Raw genomic sequence first — 22640 nt, forward strand, 5'->3', positions numbered from 1 at the left:
CGGGTCTAGATTTAAAATAGAGTCATGTTAAATTATTGTGTCCATACGAGTAGAAATCTAAATTAAGTTTTTTCTGTTCGGTTTAGAGTCTGATCGTAATTTAACACCTTTAGGCATAAGAGCAGTAAAGATAGGGGGCTCTCCAAAAAAAAATAGAGGGTTTGAGGCTGTGTTCTGTTCAACTTATTTTGCTTAATATATTTGATCTAAACATTTTTATTTAGATCTGATCTGACCTAATTATTGCTTGATTTTAATGAAATAATATATCAAATGACCTGAAGTGTTATTCACTAGTAGAAAAATTGAATTAGGCACCGCTTAATGGCCACCAGTTTTCAAAAACCGGTGGGGATAAAAATGGGCGGGATTGGGGTATAGGTAATTGGCATCGGTTCAACCAAAACCGGTGCCATATGTGATAAAGGCCACCGGTTCAAACCGGTGGCAACAAAAAAAAAAACCCGCCCTTATCTCTCCCCTTCCTTTCTTCCTTCTCTTTCCTTTTCATTTCACTTCTCAGCATTCCCTCCTCTTTCGAAAAGGCGAAAACCCTCCACTGTTGCATTCCCCTTTTCCCTCCACCACAGCCGCCACCTTCAACGCCGGCCACCTGCATTGCCGGAGGTTCGAAAACCCTCCACCACAGCTGCCTTCTCTTTCTCCTGTCCTTCTCTTTCCCCTTTCTTTCTCTTTCATTTTCGGACCACTCCACCACAGCCGCCTCCACCATTCCACCACTCCGCCACCTGAAAGGTCGCCACAGGCCACTCCACCACTCCGCCACCTGAAGGGTTCCTCCAAGCCTTGAGATTCTGTCGTCCGTTTCAAGCCATGCCCTGAGGTTCTGCCATCCAGCTTCAAGCTGCCGCGCCACCGCCCCTGGTTCCTCCACCACCGAGGGTCGTCCTCTGCCCTCAATCTCTCCTCCCCTTCCACCTCCAACTAGGGTAAGTTTTAATTTTTTTGTTAAAATTTGAACAATTATTTTGAAATATGTACTTATATTATTTTCAATTGCATTTTGAACAATTGTTAAGCAAATTAAAGTTAAGGTTTGAATATAATCTTACCCTAATTTTTCTGAATTTTTGGTTGTTTATTGGAAAATTTTGAATAAGTTATAGATTAGCTAGTAACGTTGTTACTTAGTTGAAATTTTGTATGTTTTAATGGGTAATTTTAGGTTGATTTAATGAGTAATTTTGAATATATTAGAGATTAGTAAAATTGTTACTTAATTAGTTGAATTTTTGTATGTTTTAATGTGTAATTTTAAGTTGTTTTAATGGGTAATTGTGAATACATTAGAGAATTAGTGACCTTGCTACTTAGTTGTGAATAAATTAGAGAATTGTGATTAATTAAGAGAATTAGTGATCTTGCTACTTACTTGAATTTTTGTATGTTTCAATGGGTAATTTTGAACAAATTAGTGAAAAATTAGTTTAGCAAATGTTAGTTTGATGAATGATGTGTTTTAGCTTAGAAATAAACCATTTGATAAGAAATGTAGGAAATAGGCAAAGTAGAATTCATATAGGCCATAGTTGGGCCATTTTTGATAAAATGCGTCTTAAAATTTAGTAAAATGCTCTTTTGATGTGATTTCAAGTCTTAGACTCCTAAAACTAGGTAACATTAACATGTTACGAGAAAGAAAGAGTTCATTTGATAAGAAATATAGAAAATGGGCTAATTCGAAGTCATATAAGCCTTATTTGGGTCATTTTGGATGAAACATACTCCGAAATTAATAAAATGATCTTTTGATGTGATTTCAAGCATTATACACCTAACACTAGGTAATATTGACATGGTATGAAAAATAAATAGTTCATTTGATAAGAAATGTAGGAAATGGGCAAAGTAGAAGTCAAATAGGCCATATATGGGCCATTTTTTATAAAATGCGTCTAAAAATTTATTAAAATGCTCTTTTGATATGATTTCAAGCCTTAGACACCTAAAACTAGATAATATTGACATGTTATGAGAAATAAGTAGTTCATTTGATAAGAAATGTAGAAAATGGGCGAAATAGAAGTCATATAGGCCATATTTGGGCCATTTTTGGTTAAAATGCTCTTTTGATATGATTTCAAACCTTAAACACCTAAAACTAGATAATATTGACATGTTATGAAAAATAAACTTTGCCCATTTTCTACATTTCTTATCAAATGAACTCATTCTTTTTCATAACATGTCAATATTACATATTTTCAAGTGTCTAACGCTTGAAATCACATGAAAAGAGCATTTTACTAAGTTTTAGGTCTTATTTTCATCCAATATGGCCCAAATAAGGCCTATATGATTTCTACTTTGCCCATTCTCTACATTCTTATCAAATGCAATCATTTTTTTTTCTCATAACATGTTAATATTACATAGTTTTAGGTGTCTGATGCTTGAAATCACATGAAAGGAGCATTTTACTAAATTTTAGGCCGCATTTTCATCCAATATAACCCAAATATGGCCCAATAGGCAAACATTCTATAGTTGCATTTATTTAACATTAAACAATACAAAAGTTGTAATAGCATGAAAAAACTTTTATTAACTAGATAAAGAGAAAGAAATATAACTTAGTAAAAATTATAATTCATACCAATATATCAAGTACAATGGATGTACACTTTCTAACTTCCCACTTGAGCTAAATATGTAGTTTTCAAGCTAAACTTGTGCTTCACATATGAATCTATAAAATAAAAAATAAAACAAAAGAAAAAATGAAAGTTAATAACTAATTAATACCTACATACATTGCTAAAGTATAACACATCATTAATCGAACTAACAATTGCTAATCACTAATTTATTTAAAATTTAGAGTAATTTCACTAATTTATACCATAATTGCTAATTTATTTCACTAATTTAGAGTAATTTATTCACTAATCAAACTAACATTGCTAATCACTAATTTATTCACTAAATTATTTCACTAATTTAGATTAATGTCACTAATTTATTTACTAAAATACAGACAATTTAACTGGCAATAAAAATTGGGGTTAAATTATATTGAAACCCTAGCTAACTTTAGTGTACTCATATGCCCAATAATTGTTCAAAATGCAAAATAAAATATAGGTATAGAATTGAAAATAATTGTTCAAAATGACTAACAAATTTAAAACTAACCCTAGATGAAAGAGGTGAAGATATCCACCGTAATTGGAGGTGGAAGGGGAGGAGAGCCGGAGGGCGGAGGACAGCGGCTGTACGCAGGTGGAGCAGACGGCTGTAGTGGATGTTGGGGCGACTCTATCCTTTGCATGTGAAACTGAAATGAAGAGGGAAGAGGATTCGCGATGGCCGTTGGAGGACGCGGCAATGGTGGAAGGGTCGGGTTTTGGTGCAGGTGGCGGCAATGGTGGAGGGGGTACCCGTGCGCACAGATGGCAGCTGTGATGGACGAAGGTGGTGGATTCAAGAGAAGGGTGAAATGAAGAGGAGGGAACCAGAAAGAGAAAGAGAAAGAGAAAGAAATTGCAATGGACTCCTTTGCGGTGGCCGGTGAAGGAGGGTAGCCGGTGTTCAGATGCAGGTGACGACAGTGGTGGAGGGGGCTGCGGAGTGTTTTCGAAAGAGGAGGGAATAAAGAGGGAGATCGAAAAATGAAAACAAAAAGGGGAAAGAGAAGGAAAAGGGGAAAAAAAGGGGGTCGGGTTTTTTTAAAAATTCCCACTGGTTTGAACCGGTGCCATTTTAGTAATTTCGCACCGATTTGGTTTGAACCGGTGCGATTTCTATTATACTAAATCTCGCCTTATTGTGCGAATTCCTCGGTGCGCATTTGTGTTTTTCTACTAGTGATAGCTCCTCTATTACAATGAGCATACATTAAATTAAAGTACTTCCACATTTGATCTTGCTAGTTTGAGTAATCTGCCATTTTCCTTTGAGCATGCGACGTGGAACACACCATTCTGTTTAAGTATTTCACTTTCCTTTGAACTTGGAGAATGCATTGGAGGACTACCAACAAAAAAATTTTGGCAAACATATTAACGAGCTGAAAAGGACACCAAGTGCCTATGACATTAAGTAAATGGGGCAAGAAAACAAAGCGGTTAGGGCTTAACATTACACATTGAATCACCCATTCAAGTACCCTTAACTGTGGGTATCATTGATCCTTTCTCAAGGAAAGAGACCATTGACATACTATAAACCTCCAAAATATTATTTCGGGGGCCCCTAAACATTTCATTTTGGGGAGCAGTGTCAAGATATGTATTTTTCAAAGTAATAGATTGAAAATCCACTACTAAGTTAAAGCAAAGGACATCAAGGGATAACCTTCTAAAACTCTTTCGACTGAGAAAATCGAAAGAGGAAACAACAAACAAACGACAAATCCTAACCAATCCTATGAACCAAACCAAACCATAAACAATGGTGAAATCCCCACAAAACCAAAATCGCATATCCTAAAATCTAAACATGAGCAGGACACACCCATTGAAATCCACAAATAAACTTGACAAACCCCGATTAGAACAAAGAAATCCGAATTCAAGAGCATCAAACTCAGAGCAAAGACCCATTAAAGCAGGGAAAACTAAAATTAAACCGAGAAAAATAAGTAAAGCCATAAAACAAGCAAGAAAACAACCAACTATATCACCGGTCTCCAATTGCAACCTTCACTTTGAAGGTCGAACTCGACTAACATCACTAGTGGCACAACAACCAATAAGAGATGAAGCCGGTCTTTGTTTCACAAAACAGAATATGGGAGGAGAAAATTAAAAGCACGAGAATAAAGCCCAACGCAAGAAAACTAACAAACCCTAACTCTAACTTCCTTTACCAACTTGATCTTTCCAATCACACATAGTCGGCGGTGTTAGAGCTAGCCATTGAATCTTGTTTCGTCAACGAAACCTTAAACCCAAAATGAAAAAATGGCCTTGTTACCCTCTAGTACCTAATTTACAAAGCAGCTTAAACTTTAAAACTGAAAAACTCACAATATCAACTTGAGAACTTTTCCGGTTAAACTTTAAAACTGAAAAACTCACAATATCAACTTGAGAACTTTTCCGGCGAGAATAGGTTAGCACTAAGCGAAATTTGAAGCCCGTTGGAGCCTAGTTCTGCTTCAACTTCAACACTAGAACACGAGCTAAAGAAAAAATTTAAAACATGGAAGAGGAACCCGTTGGAGGATCGGCCGCGCGGCGCCGGAACTCCGGTAAGTTCTAGGTTTCGGGGGGTTTTCTTTAAGAGGAGAGAGAAATTTAATGGATGTAAAACATAGTTTTTTCTGTGAAAGAGAAAGTGATGAGTACTAACAATGACAGGAGAAGTTGCATATAAGATGTTGAAAATGGAAGAGAATTTTTTTTTAAAGCGTTGGTTTTGTTATTTTTTAAGTTGTTTACACATTTAAGTCAAAATATATGCGCATTTAATACAAACCTTATGCACAAAATATCCTTCTTATTTGAACCCATAAATAAATAAATAAATAAATATATATATAGATTTCACGTAATTTGTTAATTTATACCCCTAAATAGGATCTTTTATCAAAATGACAAATTTAACAAAAGTATTTCAAAAAACAGCTAATTATAAATTTTACTTTTGAAACTCGCGTAATCATTGACTTGAAAAGAAATGATTTATTTCTTATTTTTCTTTGAACAGAAAAGGTTAACTTTTTTGGATTTTTTTTATTTTGTTTTTAAGGTTTATTTAATTTTTTTTTTTTAATTTTTAAGTTGGAAAATTTAAAGGCCAGCAATTTCGTACATTATATATGGCCTTTAAATTCTAATTTGCCAACATTCTTTGTTTTTCCAGATTTTTTAAAATTTTGTTATTTTTTTTATTTTTTTAATGTTTATTATTATGGCTTTTTTTTTTGGAAATTATAAAGTCATAATTTAAAATATCAATTAATTTGGGAAATAACATTCAACATAATATTTTTGCAATAATTCTCAATTTTTTTTATAAAGTTACACAAAATTTAAAAAAAATCACTTTAAAAGTTGTTCAAAACTTTCTAATAACAAAAATTATCCGATATTAGCATAGAGCAAACAATTAACGAACATGTAAAGGATAAAAAAAAACTTTAAATTACCTTATTCTCGTATATATTGACGGTTGTGTTGATAGAACAATGCTACTTTAAATTCCTATTTTTTGTGATACGATCAAGACTTTTTTTTTTTTTTTTGGTGATATTGAAATTAGGTTTTTATGAGCGACTTCACATATATATATCTATATAGCTTTTAAATTTTCCAACTAAAAAAAACCCCAAATAATAAATTAAAATAAACCTAAAAATACCAAAAAAAAAAAAGTGAACCAAACTTGTTCTAAGGAAAATAAGAAATAAATAAATTTTCTTCCCAGTCAATATTTGAACTAGCTTTAGAATTAAAATTTACAATTAGACATTTTAGTAAATTTTTTTTTTTTAAATTAGCCATTTTGGTAAAAGATTCTAAATATGTATATATCTAATTTCACGTAATATGTTAATTAATGAATAATTTTTATATAATTTGTTTATGTTACTTGAACTCACTTATAAATAATGCTAGATTCGTCATTTTTTTTCTTTTCAATTGAGAGACTCTGGTAATCAAGACCTCAAATATCTTAAGTAGCCCAATCACGAGCTTGAAGTAATGGAACTTCACTAAATAAATCATAGTTGTCAATTATATCTCCTAATTTCAACCACCTAACAACACGATCGTTTGTATTTACAAGGACTGATCCTGATGAACCAGATACTAAGTCCAAATTATGCTTACATGATACTATATATATTTTTATCATAATCAACTTCAACATTGCCAAAATTAAAGTCAGCATGCCTATATACGTGGATGAGGTACAACTAGTAAAGTGTCACCAAGGCTAATATCCCACTCACTCTCTAAAGTAAAGATGATAAATTAATTCTAAATCCGGATTGACCCTCAATAGAAGAATTTTACAAATTGAATTGTAGCTTCATAATTCAAACTCTGACCATTTTCGCTGTAGAAACACACAAATCTAAAAAATTTTACAAACTCAATATACTTTCTCTTATTAAATTCGACGACTTCCAATGCATTATCAATCCAAGTAGTCATTTTAGTTTAAAAAAACATAAACCAAGATAATTAAAAAAAGATTCACTCACTGCCTTATACAAACAAATGTAGATGACTACATAATTTTCATTATAAAGACAAACAACTCAAATAAAATGCTTGCAAAGCACAAAAAGAACATCAACATGTTATAGATTAGAATAGAATCTTCTTAGCAAGAAGAAAATAGTTGATTATACTTTGGTGGATCTTGATCTATTATAATCTCATCCCACTCGTCTCTTTCAAATGTATGGTTTTTTTTTTTTTTTTTTTTTTTAATTCCCTTTTTTCTTTGGGTTGTTTAATAGTAAGGGACAGTTGTCTTCAGCTTATTTTCAGTTCAGTTTAGTTCAGTTCAGTTCCTAATTTTCTTCTCTCATAAAATATTCAATTCAGTTCAGTTCAACTCTAATCAGTTCAATTCAATTCAATTCAATTCAGTTCAGTTCAGCTCAGTTTAGTTAATCAGAACAGACCCTAATATCGAATTTGTAATGGACTATTGGACATCAATTGTCAATAAATGTGTGATTATTTTTTATTCTATAGTCTGTGTGGTTCATTTTTTGTTGAAAACTACGGAGCTAGATAAAAAATTAATAATAAAATAAGAAAAAAAAATCATAGGTATCTTTACAAAATTTTCTTTTGAGAAAAATAAAAATTGTAAATTATTCTGGATACTCAAAACATATTAGATAGTAATTGAGGAGGTACAACAAAAGACTTGTTCTTTTCTAAATTAATCCATATAAGATATAATATAAGAGCATTCACAGTGGCGAATCTTGAACAATTTTCTTTTAGGGGCCAAAAATTTTTAAGCTTATGACATTAATTCCTAATCTTTAGCTTATAATGGAGTACGAATTAAATAAAAGGTTTACATATTCTATCAAATTTGTTTTATACGAAGGGGACAAGTAGTATCTTTTATCATTGTTATAATAGTGTTATTTTCCAGCTTTCTCAAAAAAATTGTGATTAAAAAATATAAATGTATTTATTGAACTTATATAACATTAAGGGTCTATTCACATTTACTGAATTGAGCTGAAGTGAACTGATTGGAGCTGAATTGAACTGAACTAACTGGAGCTGAACTGAACTGAATTGAGCTAAAATGAATATTTTATGAGAGAGGGAAATTAGGAGTTGAACTGAACTGAATTGATTGGAGCTGAATTGAACTGAACTGAACTGATTGGAGCTGAATTGAATTGAACTGAACTGAAATTAAGTAAATGTGAACAAGTTCTAAAAGTTAACATATAATGAGTAACAATTAAAGATATACCTATTTGTTATATAACCGATAGACATATTTAACTTGTTCATATAAGAGTTTTAGTACTTGTAAGTGTTGTAACAATTTGGCTTATAACTGATATGTAATTCAAGTAAAATACTACAATATACGAAAATTAATACCATGATATATGTAATACGTAGTATAAATACATGTCTAGTTGCCTATTATATCACACCTTTTTTTAAAAAATTAATTTATAGGTGTTCGATCTTGACAAATAAATACAAATAAGAAACTTAAAAGGTGATATATGCTGGGATTGAGGGTCACGTACTAAGTGGGGTCAGCAATACTTTAATCTACTACTCGTAGTATTTATTTTGGGAGTCTAAGTCCAACAGTTGAAAAGCGCAATGGTGAAAATAAAGCACTCGGCAATACTATGTGGCTTTGTCCTTAATGTTTCATTTCTTTGGGTTGGGCTTTATTTGTACTAAAAAAATTTTGGGCTGTACCAGGGGTCAGGCCTCAGTAAGCCTTACTGAAGGTCGGCCACTAAGCATTCACACCAATGAGGAGAAAAGTGTATGTGAGAACAAATAAAGATGTGAAAAAAAAAAAAACCAAATAGCCTACATTAATGAGAAGAAATTATTCTCCTCATGAGGAGAATTAATTCAGCGCATAGATTGAGGAGGTTTTTTAGGTGAACAGTGCTATGGCGGGCCCCACAAGAAAACTGATATTCAATTTTTGTTAGTATAAGTAATTGTTAAAAAAATAATAGCGAAAATAAAAAAGGTGATGTGTATTGTGGTGGGGTATAGGAAATAGTAGGAGAGATAGCGGTGAGGTGTTTGTTTTTTTAAAGCATTGATGTGGTAAAAAAAAATTACTCTTGAGGAGAAATAGGTGGGTAGAGTGAGAAAGTGGGTAGAGAGAGAATTATTCTCCTCATTGGTGTGAATGCTCCAAGTAAAATGGCAAAAGACTTATTCTTTTCAACATTAATCCATATAACATAAGCAAAAGACTTGTTCTTTTCGATATTAAATTAATTGATAGATCCATGTAACATAAGCAAATCAATTGAGTATAACTTTATATAACAATTAATAACATTAAAGGAAAAACCCGAGTCAATTACATTTGTTTAGTACTACGTACATACGATGTATTGTGTTTGGCTTTGTACTATAATAGGCTTACACTACGGCTGTGCTATATGCTTGACTGCTTGTCACAAATTCACAATGCAACATGTACGGTCAATCTACAAATTTGGGTGGATAACATAGTTTTTTTCTGTGCAGTTTGACAAACTTTATAACTTGCTCAAAGAAAGTTTAATTTTTGCACTGTAATATCTTGGGATGATACTTAAAGCCCTAAGATGAAACAAATGATTAAGGAAATATGATTGCGAGGACTTGATCAGGCCAAAGATTATTGATTAGGCTAACTTCGCGTAATAGTCATTGATTTAAAAAAAAATAATAAAAAAGAAAAAAAATTAGCTTAAAATTTAAAAAGACACCATATAAAGTAAGCTTTCTAAGATTATTTCAATATACTTAAAATATATATACTCCGGTCAGACCGGAGCATATATTAACTGATACATTTTTGCTACAAAGCAGCCTCATACATCAAACTAAACCTTAACATATACCTCATACATAATTCAAATGAAAAACTAATTACTCTGGTACGAAATCTGGCTCCGATCCATCCCCAATAATCCAACTTTATTCATCTTCGCAACATTTCTAGAGTTTTAGATCGAACCTTAATTGGCTTGCTCCTCTTTCTATTAGTGAACCCTGCATCGAATTTATGCACACAATTCATTAGAATTAAGTTAAGTGTAAGTCTTAGACGGCATACATAAAATAAATGTAAGTCCATCTATAACATAATTAACATCAAGCTAATTATTTTGGAGTAAGAGTAGTAATTAATTTCATCATTTTTGTCACACACATTATAAATAGGGTAATGTTATATGTAGCCCTAAGGGCTATATATTAGCATTAAATATACTCTTGGAAATTATATAAAATTAGGAATTCATGACAAAAACACGTATAAATCAGTGTTATTAGTGTTTATAATTTGATGATTTCTTAACTTTTTACGATTTTCAAGTGTAAATTTAATGCTTATGTAGCCCTAAGAGTTATGTATAACATTTTATTTTCAAGTGTAAATAGGGTAATATCCTTGACAAATTATGTCCTACGTAGTACGTAGTAATAATGTAGTATGTAAATACCCTTTTTTATTTGTACATGTAAGGTAATGTACATTATTACATTAACCTTTCTTATATCTCACGATTAAAAACAGTGAACTTAGATGATTTAAACCTTTTTAAATGGAAGAAAAAAAAGAAAAGAAAAGAAAAGGGATTTAATTTACTAGTTAACAACTTCTTAAGAAATGAGAGAGTTTGGAAAATTACGTGGAGCAATCAGTAGAAGGGTCAAGCTTGTATGGAATGTTAACCCCACACTTAGAAGGAATAGAAGAAGCCAACCCAAGGTTGACATTTGGCATGGCCTTCGCCGCTGATTTGAGACACTGGCAAACCATCTGACGGTCAGGAGTGGTCTGAGCCGCAGAGTTAAGGGACCTAATTCCGGAGCAACAACCACCAGATGGGGCACCCTGGCCACTCCCACGCTGGAGGTAGTCAAGACATGGAGAGAGGCTAGTGGCCACGGTCCCACAAGTGACCGCGGCCTTAGTAGCCCGTGGTGTAACGACCACTAATGCCATGAAAAAAACAACATAAACTACGTAGTTAGCCATAGTGTGTGTATTATGACTAATGAGAGACCTTTTTCAGAAATGTAAATTTATGATTTTATAAGAAAATGAGAGTTTGAAATGTGGGAGTTGAATGAAAAAGGTCCTGAGGTTATATAGGCAAATGTGGAGGAATTAGTGAGGTGAATTGAGAGTACTTGTGGTAGTTCGATAATAAATTACTAATCAATGCTGGTGATAATTTTTGGTGCTACCACAATTTTTAGTAGGTAAGTGTCACCTTGTAAAATAAAAAAAAAATTAGAAAACTATTGTATACTTCCTCCGTTTCAGAATATTGTAACAAGGATGAAATTACACATCCCAATTAAAGCACATTTTATATGTTAAATATCTAGATAAAAGCTAACAAACGCCCCAGGGTCGTTGAATAAGCTACCTAAAAGTAGAAAGATTAAATTAAAATGAACATTAATTACACCGATCGACGCGTGATTTTGTCATGCTTTCCCAAATTAATACCACTTTAGATATTATTTTAAATGCTTATCCAACGCCCCGGGGGCGTTCGTTAGAAAAGATCCAAATATCTATAATTATATAAGAGTAAAAACTATAATAAAAATAATAATAATAATAATAAAAAAAATTGATATTGTGAAAGATGAATCTAACAAGATCTTACATGACTATATTTTACTTTACGTATAAATCATAATATACGGTCAAACAAGCGTGATGAATGGTGAAAAAGTCTAGTTATTGCAATATACTGGAGAAAGCATGTGATATGAAAATAGAAAATACATTTACTATGATAGTACGTGTTCGTCAACACCACAACATCAAGTGGTTGATAATTAAAAAGTGGTAGTTACACAAGAGGATACTTGTATATGAAATGATGAAATGAGTAACTAAAAGTGTGCTAAGCTTAAAGTGGTATGATATCTTGTGTATTGATCGAGTTGGATTGTACTTAAGTTTTTTAATAGAGTACTTCTTTAGTAGTATATCACTTACTCTGGGTATGTTATGAATTGATTTTAAGATTCGGCAATAACTTTTGTGTGTTTTCGTTCTCACTACTAAACTATTTTTTGTGGAAGATATGGCAATAAATATTCGCAAATATATTTTGTAAATTCGTTCTTTTGGCAAGGAGATAAGGAGAAACTTAGATTACACATTTCCTAGTTTTTGATGCTAAAAAGACTAAAAGAGTGTGCTTTGTGCACTACATTTCTAGGAGTTGTACAACAAATACAACAATCTCTTGCAAAAGCTTGTAACTGAATTTGATCAACTAGTTGCATGGTAAATTGGATGAAGAATTTCATATTGATGTTGTAGATTTTAACTTAGAATTAATTATTGTGGTTGTTGTTGTAACAATGACGATTTATTAATGATGATATTCATATTTCCTTAAAAATATTTCTACATTGTCGAAGTATTATGTCACCTAACACAGCAATATCGCAATAGTAGAATTTAATGAGCTCTTTAGCTGCATAAGAAGTCTAGGAACTGGGAAGCTACATTGCAATAAGACTATACGAGACATACTCCTATCTCACCGTCTCATAAATGTTATTTTGACTAAGTTTGATAACCTAACATCTAAAATCATAATTTTGTTTACGCTTTGTTTGGATAGCAAATAAGGATGGAAATGAAGGGGAGGAAAACAGGAGGAAGGGAAGGGAAAAGAAAGGGAGGGGGAGGTGAACTCCATTTTCCCTTCAAATCTCTTCAAATTTGAAGGAATTATGCTTATTAAAGAGAGAGGAAAAATGAATCCCTCCCTCTCCTTTCCCTTCCTTTCCCGGTTCTCCCCATTCCTTTACCCAAATAAGGGAGTTTGTCCCCCTCCCCCTCCCTTTCTCTTCTCTTCTTTCCTTTCCATTTCCTTCTATCAAAACAAAGTGTAATGATTCACCGACTCTGAAAATATTGAAGTAAGTTTTAAAAAAAAAAATATTGGAGTAAAATTAACGATGTGTAAGATCTCAAACTTTTTTAACATTCACAAAAATCTTGATAAACATAAATTGTTATTACCACGTACCTATTATAATATCTATGTAAAATTGTCATTAATTATACTAAAAAAATTTTAGATTTTGAGCAATTCTTCTGATATACATTGGATCAATTTTAAAATGAATCACCAATTTTACTGCCAATTGGCATGCACCTTTAGACCACCTGTTGGTCCAACATGCAACTCCTCGTTAGTCTAAAGATAGTAAGATACTAACGTCTAAAGATACTAACAATGAGTAATGGTCTTAAACACCTTCAAAATGATACAAGTACTTGCTATCAATCCTTAAAGATTAGAGCAATTATAGATTAAAACAACCTCCCTACAATCTATTGATCCACATTATGAAGTACTCCCTCTGTTTTGTTTTGTTTTTTTTTTTTTTTTTTAATGCATCACTTTTATATTTGATAACTTTATACTATATTTTATTATTTCTCTCTCTTATTTTAAACCCTACTTAACTTATTTTATCATTTCTTTCTTTTCCAAAGTCCCCACTAAAATAATAAAAATATATATCCTCTCTCACATACTTTCTCTTTTATGGTCCCCATTTTATTTTTATTATAATAATTTATTCACCCACTCACAATATTATATTACTCTCCTAAAACTTTGTGCAATCCAAAGTGATGCAAATAAAAAAAACGAAGAGAGTATATAATAACAAGTTCCGAAAAAAAATTGAAAAAAAGAAAACAACATAAAGGGATTCCTTACTCGATCATTGCTTACAAAGCAAATTTTTATCCAACTATGCATAACGATACATGCTACAAAAAAACACACCTACATAAACAAACAAATGCAAAAGGAGAAAAATCTACAAGATATAACAAAACAAATTGAAAATCAACAAAAAAAAAAAAAAAAAAAGAAAATACTAATGTCGAAAACTAACCAAACTATTATTCACCCTGCAGATCGATATAGTTCATCAAAGGAAGACTCCTATACTACCCTGATCGATCAATCTCGAATATTGAAACAGTTGAGGAAGCGAATCTGCTTCAACTTCTTACGAATACACTTCAACGTTACACTTGCATACACCTTTAAGCTATGATTGAACATGTTCACCTTCACAACATCATGTGATACATCCTTACTCTTATTCCTCTTTGCATCAGCAACCATCCTTTCGAGTTGGATTACGTGACTCGTGCTTTCACTACTAGCAAGAGTGATTTCTTTTCTATTAATGGTACCTCTAAGCTCGGATGACATGGTCAGGATACCGGCACTATTCATAGTGAAAGTAACATCGAACTTAGGCTCTCTTGCAGGTGCTTTAGGAAGGTCAGTGAGAATAAACTTGCCTAAGAAATTGTTATCCTTGATCATATATTTCTCACCTTCATACACCGCGAATCTTGCAGCTTTCTGATTGTCGAAGACAGTCGTGTACACCTTAGACACCTCGATTGGTAAACTTGCATTCTTTGAAACCATTACACTCATCTTTTCACCATAAACCTCAATACCGAGACTTGTTGGGACTAAATCAACCACCTCAGATCTTATAGCGTTTCGCTTTGTAGCCAGCATTTCGGAGATGATTGTTGCTCCATAAGCAACTACTTCATCAGGGTTAATGTCTTTAAAGAGCTTAACATCCTTAAAATAGTCCTGCAACATTTGCTGCACTTTCGGAATCTTAGACGATCCACCAACAAGTATAACAGAGTTAACATCGTTCAATTTCGTACTACATTTTTCCATACACTTAGCCACACAATCTATACTCCTTTTGAACACATTCATACTCAACTTCTCAAGAAGTCGACGACTTACAAGAGAGTAGAAATCAGTGTTCTCGAAGAGACAATCGATTTCGATTGTAGTCACAAGAGCCCATGACAGCACTCTCTTAGCTCGCTCACACGCAGCTCTCAACCTCGCAACAGCCCTAGCATTGTGACTCATGTTCTTACCATGCTTCCTTCGAAACACTTCCATAAAGTGCTCCAACAGTCCTTTGTCGATATCATCTCCACCTATGCAAGCTTCACCTTTGGTAGCCATGACCTCGAATTTATTCGCGCATATACTAACCATTGACACATCAAGACAGTCCCCGCCAAAGTCAAACACCACAACAGTATGCCCAGACAACCTTATGTCCTGCTTTTTTCTGTTAAAAGCATACGCGACTGCAGCTGCAACTGGCTCATTGATAAGACGAATAACCTCAAGTCCTGCAAGCTCCCCAGCGGATTTGGTTGCCTGCCTTTGTGACACATTAAAGTTTGCCGGAACAGTAATAACCGCGCTTGTGACTTTCGAGCCAAGATAAGACTCTGCATTCTCTTTTAACTTCTTTAGCACCATGGCAGAGATATCCTCTGCAGAAAACTGCACCTCTTCGCCATTGGAGGTGACCGCGATCATAGGCTTCGACTGATGATTAACAACCTTAAACGGCCAGAATCTCTTGTACAAACCTACTACTGGATCACTGTATTTCCTTCCAATCAGCCTTTTTGCACCTATTATACATCACATACAAGCAACAATACTAGATCAAAAAAGTGCAAATCATGTAAAGTAGCACATACAATTTTCCTTAAATTCTCAATTTATATATATAAATTTTCAACTTTATATAATTATAAAATTTACTCTGTATTATTGACCATATAGGCATATATAATTAGTCCAGTATAAATTTTGCGTTGACATGCCTAAATTGAAAATCCATATGACGCTATAAAATATAGAATGCAAAACTCTATGATATTGATGCATAACATTAACAATGTATCAGTGATTTAATGCTATTATTATCAAACTATCTATGACACTTTGTAATGCAATATTTGATTTATGTTATGATCACATATTCACATTGTAGAAAGGAATAATGGAAAATTAATGTCCACAATGTACTAAATAAAGTGAAAGTGTTAATACGAATAACTCTTAGAATCAAACCAAAATACTTGTAAATCATTCAAAAATTAAACGGACCGTAGACGGTGCTAGTAGGGTGTGAACCCATTCGAGCCTTGGCCGAATCACCAACGAGGGGGTTGCCATTGGTGAAAGAGACGCAGGATGGTGTGGTTCCATTGCCTTTGTTATTAGGAACAATCTTAACACCACCATTTTGCCATACACCCACATATGAGTACGTAGCACCTAGATCAATCCCGATTGCCCCGTTCAAGTATTCCTTTTTTGGCACAGGTAAAACTAAGGAAACACAAACAACACAAAAACATAACACTGATTAGAAATTGTAACACTCATCATTTAACATAAGGATCTAGACCAAAGAATTAGTTTTTCATAAAACTTCATGTAACAATAATCAATTGAACATGAAAATCACAATTATAATCTATAAATTGTACTACGTTAATTAAGCAAGCGTGTATAATATAAACAATTAACAAAGGATAGTGATTATACCCTTATTATTCTTCTTATGAACTTTCCTTCTTCTTAATCAATTGACTTAATAGTAGGATATTTTCTCTCGATCTAATATTGTGTTATCTCACTGGATTTTTAATTTTTTTTACTAGTTCGCTCACATTTTAAACTATCTTATAGTAGTCGAGTTTAGAAGAGAGGTTCGTTGCAATTCTAAAGGGAAGTTAGAAATTCAGCACAATTGAAGGAGATTTTCGAGGGATTTATGATAATAGAATATACTCCGTACAATAATAATTCAAAAGTGGAGTTTTGTTAGACCTTAGAACGGTATTTAGGGAAACTTAGAATATGTAGTTGAACACGATGAAACATAAATGGATAATTATAAAGAATATGCACGCTTTATTGTTTTTTATTTTATTTTATTTTATTTTTATTTTTATTTTTATTTTTTATTTTATTTTAAACAAAACAATTCATTAATAAAAAGTCATCCGACATCTACAAATGAAATCTAAATTAACAAATACATAAAATTGAATTAAATTAGGGTTTCTTCATCAAAGCTACGATCGTTGAAAAGATCTTAATTGCACTGTGGTACATCTCTCGCACACATCACTAGAATATATAGTCTTTCCGGAGAGACAGTCTAACGATTTGTTGTAATCGTAAGGATGATTCTCATCTGATTCACCTGAACGCATTTGAAAACTTGACAACCGTTGCGATCCCGAACAAATCTTTACCAAAGAATTGACAATAGGGCAAAAGATATTACTTTTTTGATAAACCCTAACACACAAACAAACCCTAAAAGAAAATAAACAAACAACTAAACAAACAACTAAACTAACAAAAACTAACGACTCCACCATAGGGAGACACTCCACCATAAAGAGACGGACGAATATCTACACTACTTATGTAGATTTTTTGTAACCTAAATAGCAAAAATGAATAAAATTAAGGGAAAAGGGTCGAAAATAGTCTAATTTCCGAAGATATTAGACTATTTTCGGCCTAAACGGCCAAGATTTTGGAGAAACCCTAGAAGAGAGGAGGATGCATGCTTAATTGTAAACATTACAAAGAACATAAATTAGTTTGAATTATGAAGGTTAATTGCTTCAATTTTTTTTTAAATCACTATCCTGCTGGAGACTGTGTAGAAGGCCCCTTGCAGTGGCCTCTATAAGCTCAATGCTGATACTGCCTTCCCTGGACAGCAGAAGGTTGGGTTCGGGGGTGTTATATGTGACTGCTAGGGCGATGTGATGATGGCCTGTTGTGCGCGTTCCCATGGAGATCTTGGAGTTGATGTTGGCGAAGCTTTGGCAATGAGGGCATGAGGCAAAGCTTTATTTTTGGTATGGAAGCAGGCTTTAGAGATTTTGTTCTAGAGACTGACAACATCAAACTTTTTCATCACTTGAAGAAGGGTATTTCTCCTCAAATGAGTTTGGTATGGTGATCAAGGATATCTTGAAGCTCTCGAAAGATTATCGAAGGGTATTTTTTTCTTTTGTTAAAAGATCGGGCAATGAAGTAGCGCATTGTATAGCTAAGTTAAGTTGTAATTTTAGTGAGTATATATCGTGTTTGGCTTGAAGAGTACCCTCTTGAAATTCAAGAGACTTTGTGTAATGATGTTGCAAACTTGATGCCTTAATAATATTCTGAGCTTTTGGTTTGTGTCAAAAAAAAAAAAAATTCTTTCATATAATTTACAACTAATGTGTGACCCAGGCTTCGCTCCGAGTGATACTTTGAATAGTTTCATTTTTATATTAGATGGTTTAAAAGTCTTGTTAACTTTTATATTGTGGTAAATTAGAATACAATGACAAAAATAACTTATTTTGGATTTATTATGTTTTTATTCTACATTCTAATATCTATATTTATATATATAAATGTGAATTAATAAAACATTGATATTTCTAACTAAGATGGTAATACATGTTGTTTTCATTCATTAAGGATTCATTTGGCATTGCTGTGGTTTTCTGTTTTCTGTTTTTTTAAAAGTGTATTATATATATCACATAATGAATCAAAAATTATTTAAACTTATTAAAATCATGATAATTTTGAAAACTGACAATAGAAAAGTGGAAACATCTTTTTCTTATTTCCTATTTTTGGTTTTTAGTTTTAAAAAAATAAGAAAATGAAAACAAAAAATGATACCAAACAAGCCCTAAGGTTTTGGGTTCGAATCTCTGGTGACGTGGCATGGTACTAGTGTGAGAAAAGATACACATGGCACATACACAAATTTGAAAACGCTTTTTAATATTCAACTAGTGAGTAAGCCCGGGCGTTGCCCCGGATTGCTACTGTTGTAGCAGTACAATTGATAATTTTCTTAAAAGGCTTTTCAAAACAACATTTGTCATTGTCAAACAAAAATTGAGTTATTATTTGAATATTTATTTATTTATTATTTTTTAATTGAACCTTGTGGTTTGCACCTATATGATTTTTTTTCCATACAAATAATAAGTTGATATTGGCTTAGATGGTTAAATAGTCATATGTGTTATAAGAGGTTGGGGGTTCGAAATCCCATATCCTTATGTTTTTATACTAACTACGCGGCACATCGACCTTTTTAGGAACGCCTTTTAATATATTATTACGTAGTAGTATAGATTTATTTTGTTTTGTATGAACATTCATTTTTCTTTGGTAAATTATTGTTCAATTAATATATCATTGTGTGTAAAAAAAAATCATTTGGCTCTCTAAATACCAAAAAATAAAAATAAAAAACACCAAAAAAATAAAAATCATTACGTTTTTTACAATTTTATTTTAAAAAAAAATCATTATGTTTTATTAAAAAAAATATATCATGGTTTTAAAAAAATCATTGTAATTCCTTAAATTAATACTCTCATCTTTTTCTTAAATTTTGTGTCTATTAAAAAGTGTGTCCAGTATTGCAGAGAAAGCATGGTCTATCTTTCTTAATTATTTCTAACATAAATTTTCCTTTTTTGTAAAAGGGTAATGCTATATGTAGTCCTTACTCCTTAGGGTTACAAATAAGCATTAAATATCCTTTGATATTTTGAAAATTCTACAGTGGTCGTTTGAAATATGACTATCATAATATATAATGATTATATAGTTCATAATTAACATATTTTTATCCAAGTAATTAATTATATTACTCTATTTTTGCTATAAAATATTATTATCAATATTTTTTTAATTTATCAAATTTTTAGTGTTAATTATATAATTTTTACTCTTATTTTATACTTTCTCGAAAAATATTTATTTTATGTTGGACTAAAATTTTCAAAAATTATATTTGCATTTAGAAATTAGAATACTAATTGTGTCCAATTTATAGTGTGAAAAAATGGATCGCTAATATTATTTATCATTAAAATAATAAGGTAGTCATATTTCAAATGACCGCTGTAGAAACATCCTTGATATTTGGTACTCCGTATTAGTTTAGAATTGCATAACAAAATCACGCACAAATCAATGGAATTAATTTAATGAATATATATATCACTAATACAGTAGTACTTTCCTCTTTTAGCTTCTTATATATAGCCTTTAGAACTATGTATAGCATTATATTTTTCTAAAAATGATAAACATAGCCTAAGAGTTAGGTATAAGAAGCTTTAAAAATAATTGAGTTTAAATTAACATTAATTACACCGATTTACGAGTGATTTTATAACGAATTCCCAACTTAATTCCATTTTAGGTAGTATATTTAATGCTTATATATAGGCCTAAGGGCTACATATATCATTTCCTTGGAAAAAAAAAATTCTAAAGAGAAAAATAAAGGGAGCAAGCAAATATTTGCCTGAAAGAGTTAACTTGGACACCCCAATAAAAGCAGTTATCAATAGACCTGGCAAATGGGTCATTCAAGTCGGGTCTGAGTCGGGTCAACTAACATTCGGGTCGGGTATGGGTCGGGTCGATTTGGGCTTCGGGTTAACTTCGGGTCAGATATCGGGTCGGGTTTGTTCGGGTCGGGTCAATTTTGAGTCAAGTATATTCGGGTCAGGTCAAAACTGTAACAAAAGAATTGTTCTAAAGTTTATTCTAAAGTTTATTCCAACTTGTGATACTGATGTGTCTAATTTATATAGTATTTTACCCCCGTCCCTTGGTCATAATTAGTAGTGTTTTTGGCTCTTTAGAGCCACTTTTATTACTAATTGGTGTTTTCTAGTGTTTTCGTAGTTTTGGTTGAATTTTGTAGGAAATTGCACTTTTGGAGCATTTTCCCGGGTTTTCATGTAGCAACTACGGACATTGGAGGAGCACGACCGTTTTTGAAGCCCAAGGCCGGTTAGAGTCATCAAGCCGGTGATTAAGGGCTCGACTTGTGGAATACGAGCGTTGGACCGAGTATTCAAGACCTTAGGTGGATATCCGGATTGGGCTAAGAAGTAAGCCCAATCGAAGTTCCAAGCTTCAAGGAGAAGCCGGGCCCGATCGGGTGAGCATTGGCTCGATCGGGCGCGGCTGTTCAGAAGATGTGCGAAGAAAAAGGCGGGCCCGATCGGGCGGCCCTTCGCCTGATCGGGCACGTGTTTCTAGGGAGACATCTTCAGCGATTTCTTAGTTTCTAATTAGGAGTAATTTTAGATTGTTGTTTAAGTACGATTTTAATGCTTTTGCTTAATACCTCTTCTCTTAGACTTTCTCTCTCTACTTAGATTATTTCTCTCTCTAGTTTACTCTCTCTTACAACTCACTCTTGTTCTTGACTCAACTCTTTAATTCCGATTACTTTGGTAACGATTTCTCATTTTTATTAATTTCAGCAATTTTATTACTTTGTTTCTTTATGACTTGTTTAATTGCTTTGATTAGTTTAGTTTTAATTATGTCTGAGTAGTTTAATTCTAGGGTTTATGGGGATCCATAATTAATATGAAGGGATAATTTGTTATTGTTGATTATTAATATTGCATGATAATTTCTTATTGAATTGTTTTAATTCTTTACAATTGGATTATGAATCGAGCAGATGTGATTTGATTGTAAAAGTATAGCAATATTGAATTGATGAATCGAGTAGATGTTAATTTGATATTAAAGGCTATTTTCAATAGGAACTTAGATCTAATAAATTGCGAGAGCCTGTTAGATCCATGTTGGTTAATAAATTGCGAGAGCCTGTTAATCATATTATTTGTGCAGTGTTAACTATTGATTGTTTTGCTTTATCCCGGAATATTAATTATTGGTGAACCTGTGACCCTATGCCTTCTTATTATTGATTTTCTCCCTAAACTTGATCTTCGTAGTTAGTTCCCTTTTTATAGCAACAAATTGGTTACTTGATAATCTAGATTATTTTAATTAATTAGGAATAAATTAACTCGTTTCCCTGTGGTTCGACCCTTCTTCCCTATCTACATAGTTAGTGGATTTAGGTATTATTTTTTATTGGGTGATTACGACTTTAGCCTGTCAGATACTGTAACAAAAGAAATTGCAAATGGTATTGTTCTATTCGCATTAAAAAATAGAAATAAATACATTCCAACTTCACATATTTCTTTCAGGGTCTATTTGCAAATTGCAAATGGTATTGTTCTAACCATGCATTTCCCTTTTGCTATTTCTTAGATAATATGCCAAAGTTCCATGCAGTGTCAAGCTTACATTGAATCACGATCATGTCAATTCATGGTTATATCATCATCAATGTACCCAACTATTAGCACAACATATTCAATTTCCTTGACTTTTTTAAATACACAAATACCTAGCTCTATAAATCAATGAAGAAATTATAAAGAATAGCTTAGTAATCTTACCACAAAGTTGCAAACTCACATAGAATCAACAGACACATGGATTTAAAGAATCAGGGCTAGTAGAAAGCAGATAAGTCACGTACAAAGAAAATAAAGGGTTCATATAATCCTAAACTATGTTTGATAAACGTGTGTCTTCCTGGTTTTTTAGAGATTGCATTTGCGAATCCAATACTATGGAGGATTATACCTGCCTTCTACCCACAGAGCTTCACCGGTATCTTTGTGCTTAA

At 32.5% G+C, this 22640-nt stretch overlaps 1 protein-coding gene across 1 annotated transcript; it reads right to left on the minus strand.

Moving 5' to 3' along the window:
- Positions 1-14176: 14176 nt before the first annotated feature.
- On the minus strand, positions 14177-17892 carry LOC145571400 (heat shock 70 kDa protein 18-like). Its single transcript, XM_081630439.1, has 3 exons — positions 17739-17892; positions 16178-16402; positions 14177-15696 (listed from the first exon to the last, which is right to left on the minus strand). Exons 1-3 carry the CDS (start codon positions 17890-17892, stop codon positions 14177-14179), a joined length of 1899 nt encoding a protein of 632 aa, XP_081486565.1.
- Between the last annotated feature and the right edge of the window lie 4748 nt (positions 17893-22640).

Source organism: Chenopodium album, chromosome 12 (assembly GCF_948465745.1).
Source record: "Chenopodium album chromosome 12, dcCheAlbu1.1, whole genome shotgun sequence".
NCBI classification, from domain to species: domain Eukaryota; kingdom Viridiplantae; phylum Streptophyta; class Magnoliopsida; order Caryophyllales; family Amaranthaceae; genus Chenopodium; species Chenopodium album.

Excerpts from the sequence above, each read along its gene's own strand:
- LOC145571400 (XM_081630439.1), bottom strand. The coding sequence starts at position 17,892 with ATGGGAACGCGCACAACAGGCCATCATCACATCGCCCTAGCAGTCACA. Across the intron at positions 16,403-17,738 it reads ACACAGTCTCCAGCAGGATA|TTTTACCTGTGCCAAAAAAG; the intron begins GTGATTTAAAAA and ends GTGTTTCCTTAG. Across the intron at positions 15,697-16,177 it reads CCCTACTAGCACCGTCTACG|GTGCAAAAAGGCTGATTGGA; the intron begins GTCCGTTTAATT and ends GATGTATAATAG.